The 26,321-nt window shown below is 41.9% G+C and overlaps 1 protein-coding gene across 3 annotated transcripts in view; it reads left to right on the top strand.

Moving 5' to 3' along the window:
• The window catches only part of mxi1 (max interactor 1, dimerization protein), a 36,889-nt gene extending 21,341 nt beyond the window's left edge, over window positions 1-15,548 (top strand). For 2 of the 3 annotated variants that reach the window (XM_055041116.1, XM_055041117.1), the window contains exons 4-6: window positions 8,147-8,261; window positions 11,093-11,291; window positions 11,714-15,548. In XM_055041116.1, the coding sequence (XP_054897091.1) occupies window positions 8,147-8,261; window positions 11,093-11,291; window positions 11,714-11,877 (478 nt within the window). In that variant the 3' untranslated portion in view covers window positions 11,878-15,548. The remainder of the gene's footprint in view (window positions 1-8,146; window positions 8,262-11,092; window positions 11,292-11,713) is intronic. The other variant, XR_008606668.1, reaches the window with a different exon arrangement.
• Window positions 15,549-26,321: the final 10,773 nt, after the last annotated feature.

The raw sequence follows: 26,321 nt of genomic DNA, 5'->3' as shown, positions 1-26,321 counted from the left end.
TTCTCCTTTGGTAAATATATAGGTATATATGTGTGTATGAACTCCAAGCACATTACTTAAGCTGTTGCCTAACATCAATCATATCCAGAAGAGAAGGAAAATCTGAGGTTCCCTTTAAGAAATATGACCCAAACACATAAACATCAGCTTAAGCTTCCCTATTTTGTTAATGCCGACTTATCTGTTGATGCGAGATGTTAAATGTGCAGTGATCGTCCTATTGATCTCTAAATGTTGGAGTGCATTCGTCTGCCATCAACACGATCAATTCACCGTCTAAAGTAAGAGCAAGACCATCGCCGAGCACATACACATAGACTGGCGCCTGACTGGGGACCTTCAGACCTGCCTCTAGACCATGTATATTACATGTTATCATCTGCAGAGCGAGGTTCCAGTGTGACACATGCTGTTTTATGATGTATGGCCCAGGAGTCCGAGCCACCTGTAACACAGATGTAATGGATTTAGAAAAAACCGAAAGGGTGTGGGAGGGAAATCTTTCTGACAGATTTGCAAGTCTCCCTCCTTAAAGCGAGGTAATTAGATGTCGGTTTGATGTTCTCAGTTGACAGGCTGCAACCACTCCAATAATCTTTAACCACGTTGTGAATTTTGACGTACGGCTACTTTAAAATGAACCGGGATGCTGTAGGTTAAGTAAGGCACGGAAGGAACTGTGTATTTCCCTCATGAAAATCAAAGTTTTTTTCCAGTAGTCCAGCGATGTCTTAATTTCCTCTCTTGTGTCAATTTAAAAGATTAACCACAGAAGCAATCATTGCTCATGAGTAATTAGTGTAATAAGTGGGTGAAGGGTCACGTTTGCTTTCTCTCTACTTGTTTCAGAAATGGGTCAAATTATGTATGTGTCAGTGTGTGTGTATGTGTGTGTTAAATGGGTTTTAGAGAGTGGGGGGATTTGTCAAAGAGGAGAGTATTGACCGGTATCTGGGCTGGAAATGTGACCCTCTCTTTTAAAAGCCTGTCCAGTAATTATGTCAGACATCTTGGATGGCCTGAGAACTTATCCATTATTTAAGTACTCACAATCTAGGTCAGCTGTATTTCTTCTTCTTCTTTTCCGTGTGGGTAACCCTTCAGCTCCTGGTTAAGAAGACTTTCAGTCAACAGAGTATTTAAAAAAAACAACAAAAAAAAAACGCTGCTTTGTCATAGTAGTTTCCAAACATAATTTTGGTAACTGCATGGGAACTTGGCTACACCACTTTTAGATTTTCATGCTTTTTTCTCTCTCCCAAAAATCATCTGCTTGTCTTCAGGTTGCATTAACACTAGTAAAATGTAGGAACTGTGGAATCTCTATGTCATACAGAGAGAGAAGACATAATGGGCAGCAGATCATATTTTCCTTTTTGATAATCAGTGACTTTTACTAGCAAAATTATCTCCGCAATCAACTTGGACAAGGTTGTATCTTTTTTTTTTCTCAAAACACCAGGCTCATTGCTGCTCTTAGGTGAATTGACGCTTGTGCCAATTCACCTCTGACTGTATCATCTATTTTATTTTTTGTCATTATGTGATGACCTTTACAAAAGACAGAATTTGTTTGTTCTCAGACAAACATGAAAAAGTCATGTCTTAAAGTGCTATTATCCTCTGATTTTTAGATGCATTCCTTCTCCAGCAGTTATTTATTGCAGCTCTTTGTGATATATTGTATTTTTTCTGTCATGCTCGTCCCCTTTTTTAAACCTGAATAATCTGACCGTGTGAAGGCAGTGATAGGGCATTGAAATATAATTCAGTTCATTCTTTAATATAAAAAACTATTCAAATTAGCATTCAACCTCAAATAACAGCAACATTTCACGTCATTGATCCAACCGCAAATGCACTATTCAAAATGCCAGCACTTCCACATCGACACTTGTTATTTCAGGAATTGCTCTTCATTTCCTGGTGTTCGGACCCAGGCAACACTTGTTTTTGAAAATGTAAGCAAATGTAAGGAACCACTACGACATCCGCTGAAGTACTTGTAGTACATACAGGCTGGTTACCGGTGTCTGGAAATGTTGACTCTTTGGAAAGGTATGATTTTGAAACATCCAAAATGTTCTGACATGCACCTTTTTACAGTTCCAAGTCCATCAAGATATTGCAGAAAGTACAGGAGTCTTCTCTCGGCATTTGCCCACTGCTCCACCTGTTTCTGTGCAGTTAGGAAGAAGGATATTAAAACTTTTTCTTCACTTTCAAAAGTTATGCTGTTTGAAAATCTTTATGGACACCAACAACACAAACTGTCATGGTATGGATCGCAACATAAAGTGTCACTTCGTTTGTCTCAAGCTAACAACTTGCTTTTAGCTTGGGAGCTAAAAGCAACTTTTTGTAAAGCAGGCTGGCTAACCAAGCACTTAAAGGAACAAAGTGACAAAAAAGGATAATATTCTGTCCAATAAATGCCTGAAAACGACTACTACTTTTAACAAAGGTTTCTACTTATTGTTTGCTTCATTCTATGTATCAAAACCACAGTTTTTAAAAATAAAAAGGTGGTAGTTCAGTCAAAAAATCATCAGAATTTCAGTGTCATAGCTCACAGTATTAGATTATCACACCACTGTCACCGAGATCAAGAAGTTGCAGCTAATTGCTCCTAATGACTCGAGTCTACTTGATCTGATGGGATTTTTTTTTTTTGTGGCCTTAAAGCGATTGTTAATCTTGTTTCAAATCAGAGTAATGAACACTATCGAGGCAATTTTATCTGTCTGTAATTGCATATTAAATCTGATTTAGAATGCATAGTGCGTCGCGAGTCCCTTGCAATGCCCCACCAACAGCAGAGGTTTGAAGTGAGTGCTGAGCAGTTGTACATAGGATGTGCGTAGGTTTTGATTGGAGTTGAGGTGGGCAGCTTCTCTCTGCAAACTTTGAATAAAAGACTGTGCTTCAGTCACATTGGAAGCAGATTCCCACATTTAAACAAGTGGAACGGTATCAGTTGTGCCAATAAATGTTCTCAGAAAAGGCGGAACGTGATTGTTTTTCACGGGACCTAAAATTAAAGGACGAAGAAAAGAAAGTAATGGAGGCAATATTCACTGAGGGGTAGTAGGGCCTGGATAAAAATAAAACGCAGTCTCCACAGATTCACAGGGAGGACGGTTTGGAGAGCAGGATGGAGGCAGAGGAAAGGTGCGGCGCAGTGACCCAGGGCTGGCTGGCTGCTCGCTCACATGTCAAAGCCAAAAGGCAGAGCTGCCTGCCTGCACACCCATCTGGGGCCTGTCAGGAGCACAAGTCATGGAAGCACAAACACGCACACACAAACGGATACAATCGTCAGCTTGACAGAGACCCACATGTCTACATACTTGAGTGGAGTGAGTAGTTTGGAAGCAGCCCATTGTCTCAGGAGGACAGGAAGAGCTGTCTGCTTGACTTGTTTGTTGTTGTTTTGTTTTGTTTTTTTGGGTTTTTTTTTAACACCAATGTGTAGATCTGAAAGCTGGTTGCTTCAGGTTCTTTTAATCCTGCATAGTCTGCAGACATGCAATGTTTAACCCAACCCAAAGGATTCAGCAGTGGAGTGCACATTGCCATAATTCACCGTGTTCTTTTGGTTTTGGTTTATTCATCTGTGGAAAAAAAAATGCTGGGTAGTTCAAACGGTACCAAGTGTAAGATTTTACACTTTTTGATGGTTTCCAACAGTTTGAATTTGTAGATTTGTCGTAAAAAGACCCTGGCATGGGCCGGCTGACTGCATCAAGGCAGGTTATAAAATGTTCCACTTAAAAAATAAACTCGAGTCATCAATGTTGCAGTGGTTTATAGTTGTTTTAACGAGATGCCGGAGGAGGTGCTGGTGTGAGCTGAGTTTCCACTGGAACATAGGGTAGAGCCACCACACTCCTCCCCTACCTGTTGCTGCCAGTGGATGTTCTAAGAAGGCTCCAACACTAACTAGACAAAATCAGCTCATGCTGTTTTAAATAAAAGAAATTAAATGATGTTGAGTTTTGTTTAAAATTTTTGATCTTTACAAGTTTGTCCTAATTGTCCAGCAATTTCTAGTTGCTGGACAGTTTCATTAATAACAAATGTGGGAAGTTTTCATATTTTGTTTGTTAGTTAAAAAAAAAATCTTCACTGCTGATGATTTTGCTGGTAAAAATGGGGTTGAAAGCGCCTGAACGGTTCTTTTCCTACTGCGGTAAATATTTTCTGAGCAGGTAATGGTGAGAGAGCTGCAGCTGCTTTACATGTGTCTGTTCTTAAAATAACCACTCACATTATAGGTCGATCTGTCCATAAACGTCAAAGTGGCGGCTGTTTGCCTGCATGTAACTGCTAGGTGCCTAAAGAAAAGAGAAAAATAAAACAACCCTTTCATTTATTCTTCCACCCTAGCATCTGTTTGCTAAACACTAGGGGTGAAAAAACGGGTTATTTTGCCTTTGTTGGCTCTTTGGCAATGAGGGTTTGACATCCCTCCTGCGTGACAGTTCAGAGCAAAGATCTTGGTAGCAACAGGCCACGTGTTATATAATCTGTCACAGATGGAGAGTTCCTCATTCAGACAACCTGCAGCTCACCGTGCCATTCATTAGACACTGGACTCTACCCGCTATTAGTGGCTGCCAATATGTAATGTATTATTATGCTGTAGGGTATCAAAAAAGTGTTTTTGTTCATTTGGATTTGCTGATCTTTCTTGTGCAATCCATGTACTATAAGGGGCATTTAATTGTAGAAAGTAGTTTAACCCCTTTGTGAAAGATGTTCTGTTGTAACAGGCACAAAATTATCCACATGTACTGAACAGAACCTTAACATTAGTAGCAGAGGACACAAGGTTATAGCTCTTCTAGGTAAATCCATAGCTGTTTATGTAACTGGCACCAACCAGGCTTTTCTAAGAACTCTGCAAACAGAAGGCTCTGTTGTTGGTCAGTGCGATTGTAAGAGGGTTAAGGGGAGAAACAAAATAAAAAAAGATTGTGCTTGCATATTATTATTTGAAATGCACCGAATACAACACAAAGGCTGATTTGCCGGAAAATCAGCCTTTGCCGGATTTCCATTACACCCGAAAAAGTGCATCAAAGTACATTCTGTTTGGTTGGTGCATTTCTGAAATGAAAATAGCAGGTGGCATTAGTTTTGAATGACTTTATGAATGGGTAAAAACATTCTTTTTTTGTCAATATTTCAGGGGAAAATGACCTTATTTCAATGTCTGATTGATGGGTATCTTGTATTTATAGTCACACAATTTCACTCGTACTCCAGCTGATCCTATTTGCAGCTTTTTCAGCAGCAAGTCTCCTTGATAAACAAGGTGCTTTTAAGAGGTATTGATCCTGTGATAGGGGGGTCATCACCAGGAGTCTAGGTTTATGACCCTGTAGCCTCTAAAGGAACACTTAGACCTCATTTAGATTAAACCCATTGACACCGGAATCTATCTTTGTCTGTAAAAAGCCAGCTGACACTCAGTCTCCACCAAAAAGACTTTGCCTTATTTTGGGGCTTTCTGAACACAAAGGTTGGAAACATTTTACAGCTTTCTAGGTCAAAATGGACTCCTCCAACGTAGCGCGTATCCACTGTGTGCGAAGGTGGCAGTTGCTCTGACCAAGATGAACCAGCCCACTTGCAACTCTTCACATGCCTGTGGCCATCCTAATGCAATCAGCAGGTTTCTACAACAGAGTACTTTCTAAATTCTTTTTCCTGCTGAGACTTACGCTGATGTCCAGTTACCAGACTGTTGTGTGCAACTACCATAAGCTGCAATTAGATGCCCCTCCCTGTTTTGTCCTTTTGTGGTTACTCCTTCTTTGTCACTCCTTTTTTTTTTTTTTTTTTTTTTTTTTTTTTTTTTTTTTTTTTTTTTTTGCTCATGTAGCTTCTTTAGGCATCTGTAATTATCTCAGTGCCACACACTTGGGTTTCGTCATAACCGCAGAGATAAAAAAATATGTTTTACATTACATACAGACTTATATGCAAGATATATCTTTTTGACTTATATCTTGCATACAAGTCAAGCTATAAGAGTAAGGGTGTCTGGATGCTGATAACAAGTTGCATCTTTACACTAGAAGAGATGCAATAGCGCCTAAAGTAGCTGTGAATAAATGCCAAAGCGGTGAAAGAGGTGAGCATGCTACCCCCATGTCAACATCCAGAGGGCGTGGAAGGTTGTTTGCGGTGAATCAGCAGTGGGGATCAGCTGCCCAATAAGTGACGCTTCATATCCACTCGCACACTATTTGCGGTCTATGTGCTAAGAACCATAATGAGACATTTGGGCTGGGAAAAGTGTTGAAGTGCCACGTAGCCCGGCTTCCCCCAACCGTTTGTCATGTTGGTGGGTGAGGGAGAAAGCAGGACGAAGACAAAGAGTGCATGTAAATGCGGGGTTATCAGGGGTCGTCTGGCGTTAGTTGTAATCTCTACTGAGCGCCTCCGGTGTCCGTAGTTAGTACATTTTTCTCAGACAAACAGGCCCACACATGACGGCAGTGCCCTGCTCGTTCCTCACAGCTCTCTTTATCAGGCCCTGCGTGGCCGTCTGTGAAGAAAATTCAAGTCATTGTGACTTATAGTAAAGTGATGTATGATGATATCATGCACATACACAATGCCTTGCAAAAAGCATTCAAATCCCTTGAGCTTTTTCACTTTTTGGGGACCCAAACTTTATAATGCATTTTATTGGGATTTATTTGATTCCCCCTGATAAACCAGCCAATTGCCACAATATGTGCTAGTTTCAGTTTGCCAGAAGTGAAACAGCAAATCATGGGGAAGCGGTTCTCTAGGCTGATGAGATTAAAAATGCACTTTTAGTATCTCATGCAAAAAACTACAAGCTTACAACCACAACATCACCCAGAAGACACCCAACCCACAATGAACGTCTGATGGCAAAACACGACACAAAAAACTCTTTTGCCTTTATCCCTGAATTATCCATTGCAGGTCCCCATTGGACTAATGGAAAGAATGGGCAGAAACTCAACCACATTTAGTTGCGTTGTGCCATATTTAGTCTGTGAGCTCTCCCAGATGGAGCTCTGTTGTTAATTGTTAAAAGGCGGGAGTTGATACCTGTGTATGAACAGATGAAAGGTACAGATAGACATGTCCATCATGGAGAAGAATAGGGGGACTGAATAGAGCTGATTAAACAGCAGGTTGACCTGAGCCAGACCGATACTCATCATTTAGACCTCATTTGTGTGTGTGTGTGTGTGTGTGTGTGTGTGTGTGTGTGTGTGTGTGTGTGTGTGTGTGTGTGTGTGTGTGTGTGTGTGCGTGTGTGCGTGCATGCGTGCGTGTGTGTGTGTGTGCATTTGTTTGCGTGTCTGTGTATGCCCATGTGTTTTGTGACTTTCAAAGCTGTGGCCACACGGGCTGCACCAGACAGCTGTAGACTTGTTTAGTCTGCAGACATGCAATGTTTATTCTCATACAATAACCATATATAGTAGTGGTGTAATGGCTGTAATAGTTTGCCTTTATGCTCTTATCAGCACCATCCATGCATAACTGAACCATGGCACACACACACACGCACACACCCTCGCGTATGCAGCCACCCATTCTAAGGCAGCGGGGCATAGCAAAGATCCACATAGCCCAAACGTCTGCAGTGAATTCCCGCTCTGGTCCTTTGGGTACGTCTCCTTTAGGTTCCCCCAGAGATCACTTCTGTGTCGACGGGTGCTTAATGTCTCTCCGATCTTACCCCCCAGGCTGAGCTGAAAGGGCAGCCCCCTCCTAATGGAGCTCTGATTTTGTTAAAGATACAATTATCTCACTTTACCTCTCAACCGGGGGGGTCCATTAGCGGGATAGATAGTACCTGGTGTCCATCTCCAGTCACGGAATACAGAGCTGTCAAGAATGATGGAGTGCTGGAGTTGAGCAGACTCCAGGAAATGCCATTACCTCACCTTCCCCATCGCTGAACCTAAACCAAGCTTAGTCTGTCTTTGCTGCCACTGTTACTGGTGTATAAAAAAAATAAACAATTTAAAATAAACAACGCTTTGCCTGGTGGGGTGGGAGGCAAGCACACCAGACTTACAATACATTGGTAAAAACACTGGCAATTCAATCATTGTGCTCCTTTCTGTTTGTCTTTCCACTATAGACGAGCCCACCTGCGGCTGTGTTTGGAGAGGTTGAAGGCCCTCATACCTCTGGGACCCGACTGCAGCCGCCACACCACCCTGGGCCTACTTAATAAAGCCAAAGCACACATAAAGGTACGAATGTAACTGGGACATGTTGTCCTAGTTACACAATTTGACAGACATTGCCATAAGACTATCACAATGACGCACAGTGAAAAGAAAAAAATCCCCCAGACAGACGATGTATTATCTGATCACTCTGACCAGTTTCCCTAGTAACTGCTAAAAAAACAGCAGCCCAAAGAATGATGGTGTCACCACCATGTTTCAACATGATGAGCAATGTGACGCACGCAACATTTTGCAAGTCAACCAAACGTTAAAAGTTCGGTCTTATATGACAAAAGCACCTCCATGCACAAACTGTGCATGTAATGTGGAAAAAATGAGGAAAAGTTTCATGTATATTTTTGCTCCATATTGTATGACTTCACTTAATTATCATAGGGCACAGACATTTGCATATACAGTGTGTCTGTTTCTATTCATGTGGCCAGGTAGGGGACTTCTCATTTGTGTTGTCACCGACACGTGTAGGTTATGAGGTCTGGCATTGTCTGATTGTCATCACATACTGTCACGGAAAAAAATCGCGTCACGTCGTCCTCATTTTCCATCTGTTCACTGGACATAATAATAATAATGATAATAATAATAATAATAATAATAATAATAACAATAATAAGAACAGGTATAAAAAACTGAAACCAATCAGATGGCGTGACAAAAATACAGGATTGCCTCAGACGGAGCGATCTCTTAGTGAGAATGTTGGGCCGGCGTGCTGCTCGCACGTGATGCTGAGGGAGTCAGGGCGAGGGGGGGCAGCATAAAGCCAATATTGTTGTTCTCCACCGTCACCACTCTGCACCTCTGCTGCTGTCAACTGCAGTCTCTCCACGGCTTATTGACGGCCTTTTGTTTTGCTCTGTCACTGGGAGAGTCACGCATGTTAGTGCTGGCCACTGTGACAGAAGGCTATTAGGTCTGAGCACAGAGCTGCTGTATCAGGCACGGCCAAATGAATGAGGTAACTGGCAGTTTGAGGGAGGGGGGGGTCTTGATTGGTTTTCCTGAGTTTGAAGTTTCACACATTTTCTTTCGCTGGAAAATTGTTTTCCCGACATAGCAACACCTAACCTCAGTGTTTCTGCTTTTTGTGTTTCCTCTTTCGCTGTTATTTTTCAACTCCATCTGTGGTTTCTCTTTGAAGTTGTGTGGATATTTGCATAACATTTTGGCCAGGGAGGTCTGGCAAAATCAGAGTGATTGAGCCGAGGCCCGTCGCATTAAGCTATAACTCAATTAATTGCTCGATAAATTAAAACAAGCTTAATAATGTCTTGCTTCTCTCTTTTTCTAACCAAAAAATTGCATGACAAATGTCTTCAGTCTCAACTAGCCCATTTTTGAAGAACAATTTTGTTTACAGAGACTCCATAATTCATTTTATTAATCTGACACTGATTTCACATCGCTTCCCATCTTGCAATGTGTGTTGTCCCGATTAGAAATGTCTGAAACTTAGAAGATACAGAGGATTTTATAGAACAAGAAGTCTTTGTTCCCCTTTTAATTGGCTCCCATTTGCAACAATTCACGTTTAATGGGAACCAGGGTTTTGAATTTAATGTTCTTTTTTTAAGACCATCTGGGAATGACATTTTTCCTGCTCTACAAGTGCCACCTGGTGGTCAGATAATTCCATGCAGAACCTAATCAAAAAAGCTGTTTTGCTGGCTGTGAGTTTCACTTTCAGTTTCAAGCGCCCTGCATGCAGAAGTGAGTGAACGTTCATCGGCACTCTCTTCTGCGTAGCAGAGCAGGAGATTAAATAAAGGAGTTATTATTGGGTCACTATTGTGATATTTGAGATGAAGGTGTGATGAAAAAAAATACATGCACAAGTAAGGAACAGATGCCACCATATCACCAGTTCTGTCAGTGTACGCCGCAATCACTCCCAGAGGCCAGCTGGCTCATTTTTATTTGTCAAGCTATACCTGGAAGACCCCGGCCTCTCCGGGTGTGACAGCAGAACTTGACGCACCCTGGAGAAGCTGCAGCGGGAGAGAAACGGAGGGGGTGGAGAGATGAAGCCCCTCCGCCTCCTTCTGAGAGAGGCCAGTGACATTTTGTCAGAATCTGAGCTAAACATGTGCAGAGCTTGGCATGGTGTGAGTTTAGACCTGCAGGAAGAGGTTTGGTGTCGCCAAGATGTAGAAAGAAATGCTGCAGCCCTCAGAGTTTGCATGGGTGCATAATATGGGTAAGTCATGTGGTTGTGTTTCAGAAGTTCAAATCAATTCAATCAAAAAATAGCATTTCCATATAATTTTAGAAGATAAAAACCTACGTTGGAAGCAAACCTGCACTTACTTTTCAGAATTAAAATAAAAAATAAAAACAACACAAAAGTCATACATGCACACACACAGCTCTGGAAAAAAAATAAGAGACCACTGCACTGAACCTCATTGAAGTACTTATGGTTATTCCACCAAATACTGATTTCTGAACTCTTCCTGAGTTAAAACGTTAGTATTGTTGTCTCTAAATGGGCATGAATTTGTTTTCTTTGCATTATTTGAGCTCTGAAAGCACTGCATCTTTGCCATTATTTTGACTATTTCTTATTTTGCAAATAAAAACTACATTTTTGCTTAGATTTTCGGAAACACGTCGTCAGTAGCTCATAGATTAACGTTCATTTTACTCAAACATATAATTACAAAAAGTCAAATCATAGAAACTGATCATTTTTTCCCAGAGCCGTATTTCAAATAAATAATCATGTTTTCCATCCTGGCCATGATATTAGTCTTGTGGGTGGCTGAAGTGTAAAGTGACAACTCACAAACTTTCCCTCTACTTTCTGTGTTTTTCTTCTTTTTCCTCTCTAGAAACTTGAAGAAGCCGACAGGAAGAGCCAGTACCAGCTGGAGTCTCTGGAGCGCGAGCAGAGACACCTACAGCGTCAGCTGGAGCTGCTGAGAGGAGGAAGCGCCGCTGCTGTCCAGAGCAGCCCGGGGGACGGGGAGAGAATACGCATGGACAGCGTGGGCTCCACCCTCTGCTCCGACCGCTCGGACTCCGACCAAGGTGAGGTCGCTTGCGCTTCTTTGGCTCGTTTTGCAAAATTGGGAGAGGAGGAGGTTCGGGTTCGACAGAGATTCGCTAATGTGGACGAAGTTTTGTTAGAGTTGACGGCAGATGGAGCTGAATGCAGCGCGATGCTGGAAGAAAATGTGTTGGAGTCAATTACCTGACCTGAATGTCCATTTTGCTTTCAGGCCAGCCGAAAACAAACCCGTTTAGATTCACAAATGTCATGTAACATTTTGAAAAAAAAAAAAAAAAAAAGCATCTGGTAAATATAAATATGTACTTGTATATATTTATTTTTTTGAAGAACAGCCATTTTTTTCTCTATTTTAAATAAAGAAGAACATAAAATGTTGCAATAAATTTTGCTCCACGTGCGACATCAAGGGTTCATCTCCCCCTTCTTTCCTTCTCTGCAGAAGAGATTGAGGTGGACGTAGAGAGCACCGAGTTCTCCCATGGAGAGCTCGACAGCGTGAGCATGGCCAGCACCAGCGACCTGGACGACCACAGCAGCCTGCAGAGCATGGCCAGCGACGAGGGCTACTCCTCCTGCAGCGTCAAACTTGCCTTCTCCTCCTAAAGCCGCCGCCAGCACCGACCAGCCGTGCCAAACCCGCCTGTCCTTCTCCTCCACCCCCTCTGCCGTCTTCATAGCCCATCCAGCCTCGGCGTCGCCAACGATGACGGCGTCCCCTCTCCGAGCCTTTTTTTTTTTTTTTGTTACATCCACTCCGTCTCGCCTCTCCTCTCCCCGAACAACTTGGTTCAAGTTTGGTTTAAAAGGGAGACCGGAGACTTCACACACACACACATACACACAAGTCCTCTGGATGTTTTTTTAAAGCGCACTACAAGAAAAGAAGAAAAGAAAAAAAAAATATCTGTAATTGAATTTAGGTGTGATATTTCCTTTTGATTTTTAAAAAAAGATGCACAATCGCTGATTTTACTCAAAATGCACTTACATTTTTTTTTTTTTTATAACAGTGAACTTGCTCAAGAGTCACCGGTTCTCCAGTGCGGGCGTCTGAACCGAAACTTAACAACGGCGCGGGTTAAGTTTGGGGTAGGGGCCTCGACCCAAACGGTCCCGCGGGCGCCACCAACGTCTTCCCCGTCGTCTCATTGCTTTATCCACAGCACAGAGGCTCACATCCTCCAAATCGGTGCTACCTACCGGGAAGGCGGGTCAGACGAAAGCGGGCGGAAGCTACAGAATGCGGTTTCAAAAGTCGCGACTTTGTGCGGGTGTTTCGTTTCCGCCCCTTTCCCCTCAAACACACAGCTGCGACGGGCCGTCCAGCACTCGCCCACTTCGTAGCTGTCCGTCTGTGACAAGGCACAATCCGAGACGAGATTAAAACACACACACAAACAAGAAGAAAAAAAAAAAGCAGCAGCAACGAGGAAAAAAAAAACCGTAACAGCTCCCAAGTTTGGATCAGAGGCACGACCTTTTTTCCAGCAGTAAGAAGCAATAACTCCCACAGTTTTTTTTTTGTTATTTTGTCCAATCCCTTTCCAATGTCCTTCCTCAGTTCTGTGTGACCGTCAAAATAAACAAATTAGAGCAATTATTATTATTATTATTATCATATTTTTTTTTTTGTACATACAAATAGCTTGATAAATCAAACTTTAAAAAAAGCAAGCAAACAAGCTGAGTTTAAAAAGCTCATGGATAGCGCTGTTGCTGTTTGGACTTCTGTTCATGGTGCATTATAAATGAAATTTTATCTTTTCGACATTTCTTTGCTGTTTGAAATAAACTATTTACTCGGCGCCCCGACCGGGGAGCGACGTTTTATTGGTGTGACGGAGAAAACCCAAACAGAGCAGCTCTCTCTCTCTCTGTCTCTCTCTCTCTCTCTCTCTGTCTCTCTCTGTCTCTCTCTCTGTCTCTCTCTCTCTCTCTCTCTGTCTCTCTCTGTCTCTCTCTCTGTCTCTCTCTCTCTCTCTGTGTCCTGTCGGGACTTTCAGTTGGAGGATGCGGCTGTAGTTTAGGGCAGTTGTTGTTATTATTATTCTACTTTTTTTGTTGTTGTTGTTGTTTTTATTTATTGGATTTCTTTTTTTTGTTTTTGAACTTCTTGTTTGATATTCCTCGTGCATGTGGCATTCCTCCGGTGGGTCGGGCGTCCCTGAAGGAGAAAAACGGGTCATATGATGTCAATAATCTCCATCCTAACCTTTCACTGGCATTACGAATTGCACTTCAACCACGGTTTCCTTTTTCTGCTCCGCCCGCCATCCATTCGTTTTCCCCCCGTCCGAAATGAGAACGGGAAGAACGCTGCTCGCTTTTGCATATTTATTTCTCAGTCCCTTAAAGAGCACAAGCAGTGGGGGGGAATGGGAGGCGAAAAAGTTAACTTATTTTGGTTCTGTCTTATTTTACTCACTATTATTCCTCATTCCTTATTTTAAGAAATGTATATTTTATGTGATCAATAAGCTTTTTTTTTTTGTTTTGTTTTTTCTTTGCTTTTCGGGGTGGGGAGGATTTTAAGGAATAACAATAATAATAATAAAAAAAGCCTAGCCATTTTGTTTGATTATTGTTATTTTTCAGATGTTTGACTCAATGGACACTTGAAATGTACTCGGGATCCATAAGCTGCTCCTAGTGCTGGGTCGCCGGCCTCGTCCAGAACCGCCTCCGTCCTCGAGCAATCGCTTCAGTCTCCATTCTTATTTCATTTTTTTTATTATTATTATGTTAAATTGTTTTGTTTTTGTTGTTTCTGCTCCGAGGGTCGAGCTGCTTCTGCACGAGACTCGCACACAGCCAAGACTTTTACTGGCAAATGCTGAGCCAGCTACTTACACAATAAAAAAAAAAAAAAAAAAAAAAAGGGGGGGGGGGGTCTAAAAATCAAAACACAAGAAAAAAAACAAACAAAAAAACGCAGCTTTCCTCTATTGAGAGGATTGTCGTCTCTATTCGACTTGTGTTTTAGTTGACTAAATATGTCTTACATTTACCTCCATTTGAGGATTTAATGGGTAAAAAGAAAAGAAAAAGTAAAAAAAAAAAAAGTAATAAGAACAAACCTTTGGTTGCCGCAGGGCGTCACTGAGGTGTGGGCTCCTGCCCTCAGAGCTCGGTGGAGGTTGTTGGACTTGGCACTGAATCAGAAAGTCACCGCTTTTTTGGTGCTTTATTGTAAAAACAAAAATGCCAAAAAAAAAAAAAAAAAGGAAACACCTCAGAACACCTCAGTGTCCTCTCTCTTTCTCTCTCTCTCTCTTTGAGGGACAGTTTACATTTGCTCCCCCCCACCTTTAATTTAATAACTTCCATCTTAGTGTTGCTTTATTGTTGTTGTTTTTTTTCTTTTCCCTCATATGTTGGCTTCTGAAACTGCACTGCTGAAAGTAGAAGAGCTCCTTGGTTGACCACAGATCTCTCTCTCTCTCTCTCTCTCCCTGTGCAACATGCTGTGTTTTTACAGCACGTTTGATAAAAACGGCAGAACAAGACGTGATGAAATCGGGTGTCCAAAATCGGACAATATTTGATCTTGACCGAAACCAGCTGTTCCGATTTATTGGCATATAAAACTTATGCAAGTGTGTGTGCGCGTGTGTGTGCGTTCTTGAAGGACCAAAGCTTTAGCAAAAAATAGGACCTGATCTTGAACTTGCCTTTTAGACTCTTTTTTTGGGGGGGTGGGGATGAATTTTAGCCTTCCAGGGTGTGTTTATCTCAGAATGACTGGTCTACACGGTGTGACTTGCACTAAGTGTAAAAGCGAAGCTTGATTGTGGGTTTGGTGCAGACTGGGTCCCAGATCAGCTAATAGGCAGGTCTGGAGGGAAGAAAAAAAAAGTATTTTTGGCTTGCATATCTTCTCAAAACTATATTTTCCTCTTAAGCGTCTGAGCTCAAATTTGAGTTTTCTTTCATTTTTCCCCTGGTCTCTGTCTCTGAACGAATGGCCGCCTTCTTCTAGGAGCAGTGCAGTAGAGACGCCCCCTGTCGTTGTGAACCTGTGGCCATTTTGTTTTTCTTTTTCTGTTTTTTTTTTTTGTGAAACATGCACTCTGGTGACGACGACAGTGACGATGATGAAGAGGAGGAATAACCTCGTTGTGTATGTTGAACATGCAATACCGACAATAAAGCCACCAAGATTTCCCAAACCTACAGGACTGAAATGAGCTGTTACTACCACAACATGTCTCCTGAATGTACTGTAAAGAGATGGCTCACACTGAGATGAATAAAGTTTGTGACTTTCCATCTGATATGTCCGGTATGAACTCTCATCCACTTTGTTACGCGGTAAGAAGTGGCAGCGTTACACAAAATCATGTAAACATTGATTTGCTGTTTTAATCCTCTTATTCCTAAAGCACTTAGCTGTTTAACTAGTACCATCATTTTTTTTTTATTTTGTTTAATGTACTAGAAAATGTTAGATTATGTTACAAAAAAAAAAGAAAAAGTTTTTGTCTCTTTTGGAGTGATGGCTTCTTCCCTCCTGAGCTGTCAGTATAGGACTAATTTCTCTGCATAATGACACGGCTGGGTCGAGCTTAAACTAAAAACTCATTCACTGCTGGAAATCTTTCATAGGACGGACGAAAAGACAGGTGAAGAGAAATCCCACAAATGAACTACGCCAAGCAACTTCACTGAGATTACAGGTTGGATTTGTTTAGTACAACGTTCTGCTGCAGTAACGAAAAAGAAATCCTCGCAGGCATGATGCGCTGTGCAGTCTGAGCCGTCGGATCAACCAAACAGCTGAGTGCTGGTGACTCTTTTGACCTTTTCTCAACCTTTGAAGTCTGCAGGTCAGAAAGCTGCTCATTTGAGCTCGGAGTGGAAGGTGAACGCCGCGTTTCTCCGCCCGTCGTTACGACGTCCCTGTTCTCAACCAGATTGTCACAATCTGTTTGTTGCCTCTGGGCAACATTGCGCAGTTGGGGTCCATTTTGTTCAGATAATATTACTGAAGTGCGTTGATATGCAGTTGATTACAAAATAATTATCACAGCCAATTATTTTACTTTAATAATGACTAACGGCAACAGGAGATGGATGCAGGATCAGTTCATGGATGAAAGGCGCATGGTTCATAAGTTTCCCAATGAAAACATGAGGATCCACTGTCCAACCATTATTTCACCGTTTAGCCTCAAGACTGACTTCAGTCCCAAAGGGTGATCAGCTGGTCATCAATGAACAACTGGCCCTATTCCAAGGCAGGCAAAGACTGAAGCCAAAACCAAAACTATGAGGCTGCAGGGTACTTCATATGGCTGGTGCAGAAAGTGATGCGTACACGTTTAAAATCTACACAGGGCGAGTCGTGCAACCACCAAATCTCCCAGATATGGGAGCTGGTGGAAATGTTGTCCTTTGCTTGGCTCAAATTCTACCAAATAATAAAATAAATCAGAACTACAAACTCTTTAAAAAAAAAAAAGAACCTGCAGCCCGAACTCCAGTCATTGGTGTAAACCTGGTCGTAACGACCCGTTGATAATCAAATAAACAGATGGTGATTCACAGGTATGTCAATAATCAAGTACCAAAAATGTGATATGCACTCTTTTTGTCCTAATTCATTCATGTACATAATGCACAGGAAGAGGCCTGATATTGAGCCCTGTGGCGCCCCCTGGTGGAGAGCACAGACCTGGAGAACGAGAGCAACGACAGATTCAAGGATCTGTAAGAAAACACAAATGTTAGTGGAAACTGCCTCCCTTTAATAAGGGAGGAATAGAAGATGACTCTAGACTAACAGGGTTTCTTTATTTTGGATTTTCAAAATAAAATGCTACAAAATCAGCTCAAATGTCTGTGACTGTGGGCTCCTCCTATTTAAACAGAAATGAGGATTATTGACCGTCAGCATTGATTTAAAGGCGAACACTCCAAGCTCGGTTTGGAAAACCTGGAAAATTATACCTCCGTCTATTTTCATGTGCAACGTTGCTCACAATTTTTGTCAGATTAGGTAGGGAGTGCACAATGTCTCCAAGTCAAACTTTACTGATGGATGTCTCAGGACTCTTATGACTTGAAGTCTAAACTGAAAATCGTATTGGTCAACAGAGCAGAGGAGACGTTTTGCATAAACCACATGCACAATTCTAGAAAAAGAGCCTCTTGCAGACAGCAGATCCAACAGAACCTGACTAAGAACTCCAGAATAAAATCTCCCTTGAGTTAGAAATGTGTGAGATACTTGGAGAAAATATGAGAGTTTCTGTAAAAAGGGGGAAAGACAGAATAAAATGGCAAACTTTCTTCAGGTCAACATCTAGGACTGGTTGACAACTGCAAAAAACATTGCATTCAAATTTTTGCATCCAGACGGGATGAGACTGGCCACTAGAGGACAGGCTGCCCTAAAGATTTCCTCTTGGATTACTCATACCCCAACAGTGGCGCCTTCGTTTGTTATCATTATTGTTTTTTCAGCGTTTCCAACTTTTTTGATTCTGCTGCACAGACGGAGGATCCTGCCGCTTATTTTATTCAGCTAACGCTGAAGGACATGCTGTCCCTGCTTTCCGTTTACACAGATATATTTCTTTATTTTGACTCAGTTCTTTGAACAGACTGAGTCAAATCTGGATTCGGAGTTAAATATCAGTCTGTTTTTGTTGTTTTGTTTTTCTAGCTTCAGAAATCAATCAGGGACTGACAACATCGGAGTCCATGAGGGAAATCAATGACCTGCAGAGGCGTTTACCCATGCAGCCACAAGTTTCATTCAGGTTTCATGGGCATATGAACATAGTAATTAAGGGTCATTATGTTCTCTTGATTAGGCTTGTCTTGTTTTACTTGGTCTGCTCTTAGCTATTTAAGAGTAGACCTAGTAAAAGGTTATTTACTCCTTGCGTTAGTCTTGGTCACAGTAGGATTCATTTCCCAGTGTCCCTGTTCTCCCTTGCAGTTGGTTGCACTTGATAAGAGATTGTGTGTCTTTTACCATCAGAGTGCTCTACATATGTATACATGTTTTTAAATAAATGTCCGGGCCGCATCTCCATATTCCAGTCCGCGGTTCAGCTCTCCTCCGGGTCGCTTGTGAGGGAGCAAACCCAAACGGCCAATTACCGCTGTGAGGAACGAGCCAGTGGGAGTCTTCAGGGGTCGAAAGTTGAGGCAAAATTAAGCAGGGCAGTAGGGCTGAGTGATGAGCGGGGATATTTCTGGCCAGGAGAAGAGAAGAAGAGGAGGCGGGTTGGCGGGGGACAGGTTTCCTCCGGTGGCGCGCATGAGTCACCATCCCCACGGCGTCTGACATCACGGCGGCCTTATCAGAAGAGGAAAAGCGGCGAAACGTCCTTCACCGCCGATGGATCGGAGGTGGACGCGAAAGAGATTATGCATCAGCTCTGGTAGCGCGTAGACAAAGCAGGCCAATGTTTCTGCTGATACAAGAAGCCAGGTGTGTCAGTGTGTGTGTGTGTAATGGCAGAGTGACAGACAGTCAGAGTAATTGCAGTTGCAGTGACAAGGATGGAGGCTGGTCACGTCATAGCCTGGCCATGCTTCAGGCCGTCCAATCAGTCTGTCTTTTTCTGTCTGTGTCTAAGTGTGTGTGTGTGTGTGTGTGTGTGTGTGTGTGTGTGTGTGTGTGTGTGTGTGTGTGTGTGTGTGTGTGTGTGTGTGTGTGTGTGTGTGTGTGTTCTCAATGGGTTCAGTCATGCTGTCACTAAGTGGAGACCCATCAGGCACGTAGGTCTCCTTCTAAACTCACGTAGTCCAAAGGTTTTTTTTTTTTTTTTTTTAAACTCACTACAAACAACCGAAGTAACAAACAGAAACGGGAAATAAAAAGGAAGATTTGCATTTTGAGACCTGTGAGTAAGAATGATCTGACATCTTGGAGGGTTTTCAAAAGATGCTGCAGGACAGGAAGCAGAGAGCATTTCTGAATGAAGGCTCTGGATATAAATAGAAATGTGATAAAATGTGAAGCAGTAGGGGTTTTACCAGCTTATCTAAGTGGCAGTTTGTGTTTTTTTTTCACATATGAAGAAGCTCGACAGCTGCTGGACGCCACACATTTGAACTCCCAGAAATACGTTCAGGAGTGGATCCTGAGAAGAAGACAGGTGGATTATTTCTGAGACAAGCTGTTGAATATTTGAGACAAATATATTCAAACACGTAGATGATAAATGCATATATGAAGTTTATTTACATTTCTTGAGTATTTGGAAGAATTGCCTTTTTAACCTGTGGGCTTTGGGTCAAGTACACACACGTGTTTTCATGACTTGTGGGGATTTTACATTGACTTCTATTCATTTTCTACAACCTAAGACTTACCCTAATGCCTAACACCTAACACCTAACCCTACCCATCACATATCTAACCTCTAGCCCAAAAGTAGCATTTAACGTCACGTGGACCAATAAAATGTCCCCACAAAGACCAGTGGTCCCCACAACACCACATCGTAGTCAGAAAAAGGTTCTCACAAGGATATAAAAACCACATTCCCACACACACAAGCCCACGCACACAAGTGTTTACAGATACACACCATCTTTGGCTGCTGTTTCCACAAAGTACATCTTGTATTAATTAGTAACATGTACTTTTCAGTGCCGTTGTTGATGAAGGTGTTTGTCGCTGTGGTTTCTCTGTTCTGTTTTTTTTCTCCCTCTCTTTCTGCAGGTGTAGGAACAGGCTTCTACGATATTCTCTTTTGCACTTCATCCCATCCTGTATTTTTACCTCCTTTTTTCATTAAAAGCAATAAAACACTGCACAGGAACATTAAATAAGCAAATAAATAAAATAATCAAAATACTTTTACGAAACTTTTCCTGCTCCTGCATTGTTTTCCAGCTGCCGGCAGGACGGCGTCGGGCCTTGTTTTGGTATTACACAGACCCGTGGACGTGCCGGATTTAATCTGGTGTTTATTAACAAATCCCGCCCGCCTTTTACCTGGAAAGCTCGTCACCTGACAGACCTCCGAGTTCCTGTGCTGTTCAGCACTGATGATGGTTTCACAGATGTGCAACTGAATGAAAGTTACTTATTCGACTGGTACACTCAACTTCTGTTAATGTTTCATTGCAGACAAAATGTAGTTTTTTGAGATTTCATGTTGACAGGTCATCCTCCTAATGCAGTGCATTAATATGAAGTGGAAGAACAATTATACTGTACATTGTTTTCTTTTTCAGATAATATTTTCTGAAAATGGCAGCATTTCTGTTCAGCCATTACATGGTGCAAACTAACAATCTCACACCAAATTACTTTACTACTATTATTTCTGTAAACTTCTTCCTGTTGTTAACATACCTGGGAATTAATTGCTGGAAAAACAATAAACTTGATTTAAGTTTTCGACAAATAAAATAGTAAATGGACATCGTATAGAAAAAAGAAAGAAAGAGAACACCTCCTCTCCCTCACTACAGCCAGGCACGTTTGGTTGCAAGAGGAAGAAATGAGAACAAAAATTGAGTGGGATCAACAGAAAAAGATACAACTTTTGCATATATATTAAAACAAAAAAACAGGATGACCTGCTTTCAGTGACTTTTAACAAGTGTTTCATAGTTTCCTGTTTCCCAAAGTGGCACACATGTATCATGATGAATCTCCCCCCTGTGTGGCTGAACCGCCCCACTCCCACCCTACTCTTAATCTAAACTCCCCTCTGTCCTCTGCGTTTTTTTCGCTGATAAATGTTGCAAATGTAGCCCTTTGTTGACAAGTGACGTGTAATTTTTGTCATCCTGCTCCCGCCGACACATTCTGCTGACAAACACTCACACACACTTTGGCTGACTTGGTCTCTGGGTCACAGACGGGCTGCCCTAACCGGACTCTCTAAGTTAGTTTGGAGCGTTTATGTAATGGGAGTCGGGGGACTTGAGGTTTTATTTTGAATCGCCATCTCTTCCCTCCCTCCTATCCCGTTTTCATCCTCCCCTCCGTTGTGACATGCCTGCATCCGCAGCCTCTGGAGAGGTTACAGCTCCAGGAGGATGGCAGCAGGTCAACCTTGCCTCTGGTCGCTCTCCTTGGCTGGGTCCAACTTCCCTCCAATCCACAGAGTCCTCACTGAAGAAACTAGCCCACTATATGTTCACGAAACAGGAAGTGCTTCAGTGTACATGAAGTGCTTGACAGATTTGTCAGAACATTTCATACTCCGCAGAAGGGCTGAAATGATTAATCGAATTAATCGTGATTAATTGATCATAGAAATTATCATCGAAATAATTATAGAAATAATTGTGATTAATAATAATTGATTAATCACTGCCTGGAATATATAGACTCTAAAAAGGGCCATTTGGACGATCAACCCAGTCAGAGCAGTAAGTCAGAACTGTACAAAATAAGCCACACACATAAAGCAGCAGAAAGGACATCAGTAGGTTTTACAGAGCAATGCATTCTGGGTACAGAATAAAGGCCATTCTCTGGATCACATCACAGATGGAGGATGTGAGGAGCATCTGATCTGGGATTGCTGTGACACAAGAATATTCTGAAAGAATATTGTGGAGAAAAATAAAATAAAGAACACAATTTGTTAAATGTACTTAAACATGGTAGCATTCAGATATTCTCAGCACCTATCCACTCAGCCCATCCAGTGAATCCTGTGTGAATCATGCGTTTGGGTTTGGTGAAGAACAAGAGGCATCCTGTGACAGGTGGGAGGACTGAACCCGTTGGAGCAGCTGTCCTGAAGACGTCTCATCATGAAATCATCCGCTCCCGTGTTTTGTTTTAGTCAGACCGTAAGGGATTGGGAGGTGAAATGTGCAACCGCCAGCCTGTTTGGACAGTGAGCCAGCGCCAGGTCACACAAGTTATCTCATCCAACAAGCCAGTCAGGGCTGGATGTTTTCATTTTAAACTTCCTGTGAAACAGTGATTTAGGAAAGAAGAGTTACTGCTTTTGTGGTTTGAATAAATGATATAGAAATCAATTTTGGAGATAAAGATTTTGACCAAAGACTTTGTTTCTACAACATGAGAGCAAAAAGTGTTGACTGCTAATCAAATTTCTCAAAGTTTTCTCAGATTTCTATTCTATAAATCATGGCTGGTGCGGTAAATAGATTGTTTATGTGATCCAAGTGGGTGACGGGACTGATGATCGACAAGCTGATTCACTGTTAGTTCACCTGCTCTTGTTTCTTTTTTTTTTTTTTTATGAGAGCAGGTTTAGAAATGGCAGCTTTGTGTTTGTCAAACGCTGAGTAAGCGATGGGTGGTCTGATTACTGCGGAGAAGTGTCGGGGCGGGACCGCATCATGGAAAGTGTCTTCAGCACAGCGTCCGCAGGCGCCCTGCGCCGCCGTGGAATGTATTTAGGTTACACCTGGTGTGCAGACGTAAATCTGCTACAAATTTATGGTCAGGAAACGCGTCACTGCAAAAGGTGCGAATCGACCCGCTAAAAGCTGCAGCAGACATTTGTTACGTCACTATCACAGTGTTGTGGAAATATAATATATTACTGCAACACAAAATGGTAAAAATAATGGTAAAGATAATCCACACAAACACTCCACGCATTCAACTCTACATGTCATGCAATGGTTTTCTGGGTTTTTTTCTAAATAAAATACAAGTTGTTGTTATAAACGTACATACGACATATTACTCAAACTACTGGAGAGCTGGGTCGGACTCTCCGGTACTCAACTGGTTTGAATCTTACATAAAGAACAGGGATTTCATGTTTCAATAGGAAACTTCTCATCAAAGAAGTCAGAGGTCACATGTGGTGTACCCCACGGCTTGATCCTAGGACCTCTCTTATTCACTATTTATATTCTCCCACTAGCTCACGTCACAACAGGAAATAAGATTAGACACCATAACTACGCTGATGATACACAGCTCTACATTACGATGTCACCAGCTGACTCAGTACCATCCAATCACTGAACAGATGCTTAGAAGAGATAAATGTGTGGATGTGCCAAAACCTTCTCCAGCTGAACAGAAACAAAACTGCAGTTATTTTTTTTTTGGACCTAAAGAGTCTAGAGTCAATGCACAGCTTCAGTCATTACATTAAAACCTAGCGATCAGAAACCTAGGAGTAGTGACGGACTCTGACCTGAACCTTCAGAGCCACATTAAGACAGTTACAAAGTCGGCCTTCTATCACCTGAAGAACATTTTCAGAATTAGAGGACTAATGTCTCAGTAACATGCAGAGAAGCTCATCCATTCATGGATGAGTTTATCTTGAGTCGTATCGATTTCTGCAAACCGTGTCTTCACAGGTCTGACGAACAAATCAATCAGACAACTGATTGATTTCTCAGTCAGAGCAGCACATTGCTGCTCGTGTTCTCACTAAAACCAGGAAGATGGAGCACACTAAAACCAGGAAGATGGAGCACATGACCCCAGTTCCACTGAGAGAATATAAACTACCAGCAAAATTTGAAACACTGCTGGTAGTTCGTAAATCACCAAACGGCTCAGCACCACAATACATTAAAAATCTGCTGTTGTTGTATCAACCTCAGGTCTAACGGTTCTGGTTCTGCTCTGCATCCCCAGAACCAGAACCAAACAAGGAGAAGCAGCATTCAGCTTCTATGCTCCACACATCTGGAACAAACTTCCATAAAACTGCGAAACTCCTGAAACACTGAATTCCTTTAACTCTAGACCAAAAACGGCTCCTGTTTAAAGTCGCTTTTGAAGCATAATTAATTGAGAATTTAACGAAGGCATGTGAATCAATGTTTTGATTGTTGATTCTATGTTTCATGAATTCGTGTTTTTATGACGTAAACCACTTTGAAATGCCTTGTTGCTGAAATGTGCAATACAAATAAAATTTGGTTTATTAAGAGTAAAAAATGAAGTTTAATCGTTCAATGTCAAATGTCAAACCTTGACATTTATTCATTTATATACTTTTTAATCTTGACATTTAATTAGCAAGATTTAGTTTAGAGATAAATATTTAGCTTGCTAGCCAAATATTAAATTTGGAGCTTTACTTAAAAGCTAAATAAATAATTAGCTCCAAGCTAAATAATTAGCCTGCATGTCTGTTCTTGGAAGGTTTTGAAAATTCAAGTTATTATTTAGAAATATTTTTGCTCAAAACCCATCAGGATTTTTGGTCCTAACCAAAGGCAGCATGAACCAATGCTGGTTTGGCTGCTTCGTCTTCATCTGGGGCGACTCGAGGGCCCGGCTGTCGCCGCGGCCAGATGGACGCCATTTCTCGGGAACGGGAACAAAGCAGGATTCGTCCCATCAAGCTGGTCTGCTCTCCTGGTTGAGAACGTGACTCACGACTGCAGACAGCTGGCTGGCACGGCTCCTCAGAAACCTGCCAGCCGATCCCGTCAGGGGCCCGCCTTGGCCCCGCCTCGGCCCTGGCTCCAGCTGTCTTCTTGCCTGGCCGGCGGTCACCGTCAACGGCGGGACGCAGCTCAGCAGGGACAGGAGCTTTGTTCATTAGTAAAAATGACTCCAATAAAGGAACATCTGGCGGTACAAAGAAAAAAAAAACATGTTTATGTCGATGTAAATTTCCCAAAATGTCTGGTGTGCAGTGAGGAAGTGCAACATTTTTGACCAATTAACCTTTATTTGTGTAGCAGTATTGAATACAATGGAGCGACCAAAGTGCTTCACAGGTAAAACAGGCAAAATAGTGAAATCAGACATAAAAACACAATGATACACAGAGTAACATAACCAGCTTAAGGCCCCCCAAAAATGAATTCAATTCAAAATTCAAACTCACTTTATTCTGAATTGATGAATGAATTATTGAGTTATTCGATCGACCTGGCAGACAAGGCATAGAAACTTATTATTTATTCCAACTGAATCTAAAATGCTAAACAGCTCAACGTGTCTTGCAAGTATTTGACAACATGTTGAAGAAAAACACAACATCCAACTCCCTGCCTGAGTTAGAAATGTGTATTTTTTAAAAGCCAAGAAGAGCTTAATGATCTGAGCTCAAGCTGAGAAAAAAAGGTTCTGCAGAAATAGAACTCAGGAATAAAATTGGGGAGAAATATCTTTTCCTGAAGAAGCTCCCTCCTGTGGTAATTAGCCTTCACATGACAGGCTGAGTGCTGCTCTTTGTCACCCAACAGGAGGAAAACACGTCTCTGGTTCACTTATCAATACACGTTCACACGTTTTGACAGGTCGGTTTAATTCAGTTGCATTTTCGCCAGAAGATTTCAACTTTTTCAAGCGGTTTTAGCTCAAAAGGCGAAGCAGTCTGGATAATTACACGTAGTTCAACAAAGCAGATGTTCAGGGGAGCAGGGGGGTGTTTAACATCTAAATAAAGTCATAGCGAGCACCAACTTTACCAAATTTACCTTTCAGAAGGGAGGCTAGGATTCCTATAGGAGGGTGTGAATATATTATCAAAGTGAAGAAGAGACAAGATGGCTCCATCAGTCCACGTTGTTCTGAACAGAGTCCCGACAATGTGTATTAATAATGAAGTGCATCATTGAAGTATCTGTTACTTATGTCATACTACTGTATATCACTGATGTATCTGTTTAGGGCAGGAAATGACTGTGGAACTGCATTTATATTTTAAGGTGTTACTAATATCCAAGTGTTAGAACATTTGATTTGCAGCTTGGAATTGGCAAATGCTTGAATCTGGATCCCCTGTGAAGACGTTCCTAATAAACGTCGGAAGAGGAATCAGCTGACTCGTGTCTTTTTAAGCAGAAAGAACAAGTGAAGTTTAAGAATTTCTAAAAAATATATATATATGGTTTTGGTATCTGTCTTATCCTGGCCGTGTTCTTCCTGCGCTGTTCTGCTCAATTCTCATCAAACTTCACAGCGTTTCTGCCGTTGACTTGGATTCCCTCTCATAGAATTTCAATCGAGCCAATCAGCGAAGAGAAGAGGTTTTGAACGACGATTTTCTGCTCCATTTTACAAACGTAGTCTGCCTGTAGTTTTAGCCACGGCAGCAGAGGACGTGAACGAAGCCGTTGAGTCCATGTTGGCCACACTTCCAACGTGTGTGTGTGTG

This window comes from Poeciliopsis prolifica, unplaced genomic scaffold (genome assembly GCF_027474105.1).
Source record: "Poeciliopsis prolifica strain line A6 unplaced genomic scaffold, Auburn_PproV2 SCAFFOLD016, whole genome shotgun sequence".
In the NCBI taxonomy this organism is placed as follows: Eukaryota; Metazoa; Chordata; class Actinopteri; order Cyprinodontiformes; family Poeciliidae; genus Poeciliopsis; species Poeciliopsis prolifica.
Note: the sequence above shows the minus strand (reverse complement) of the source record. Positions and strands in the feature narration are given on the sequence as shown.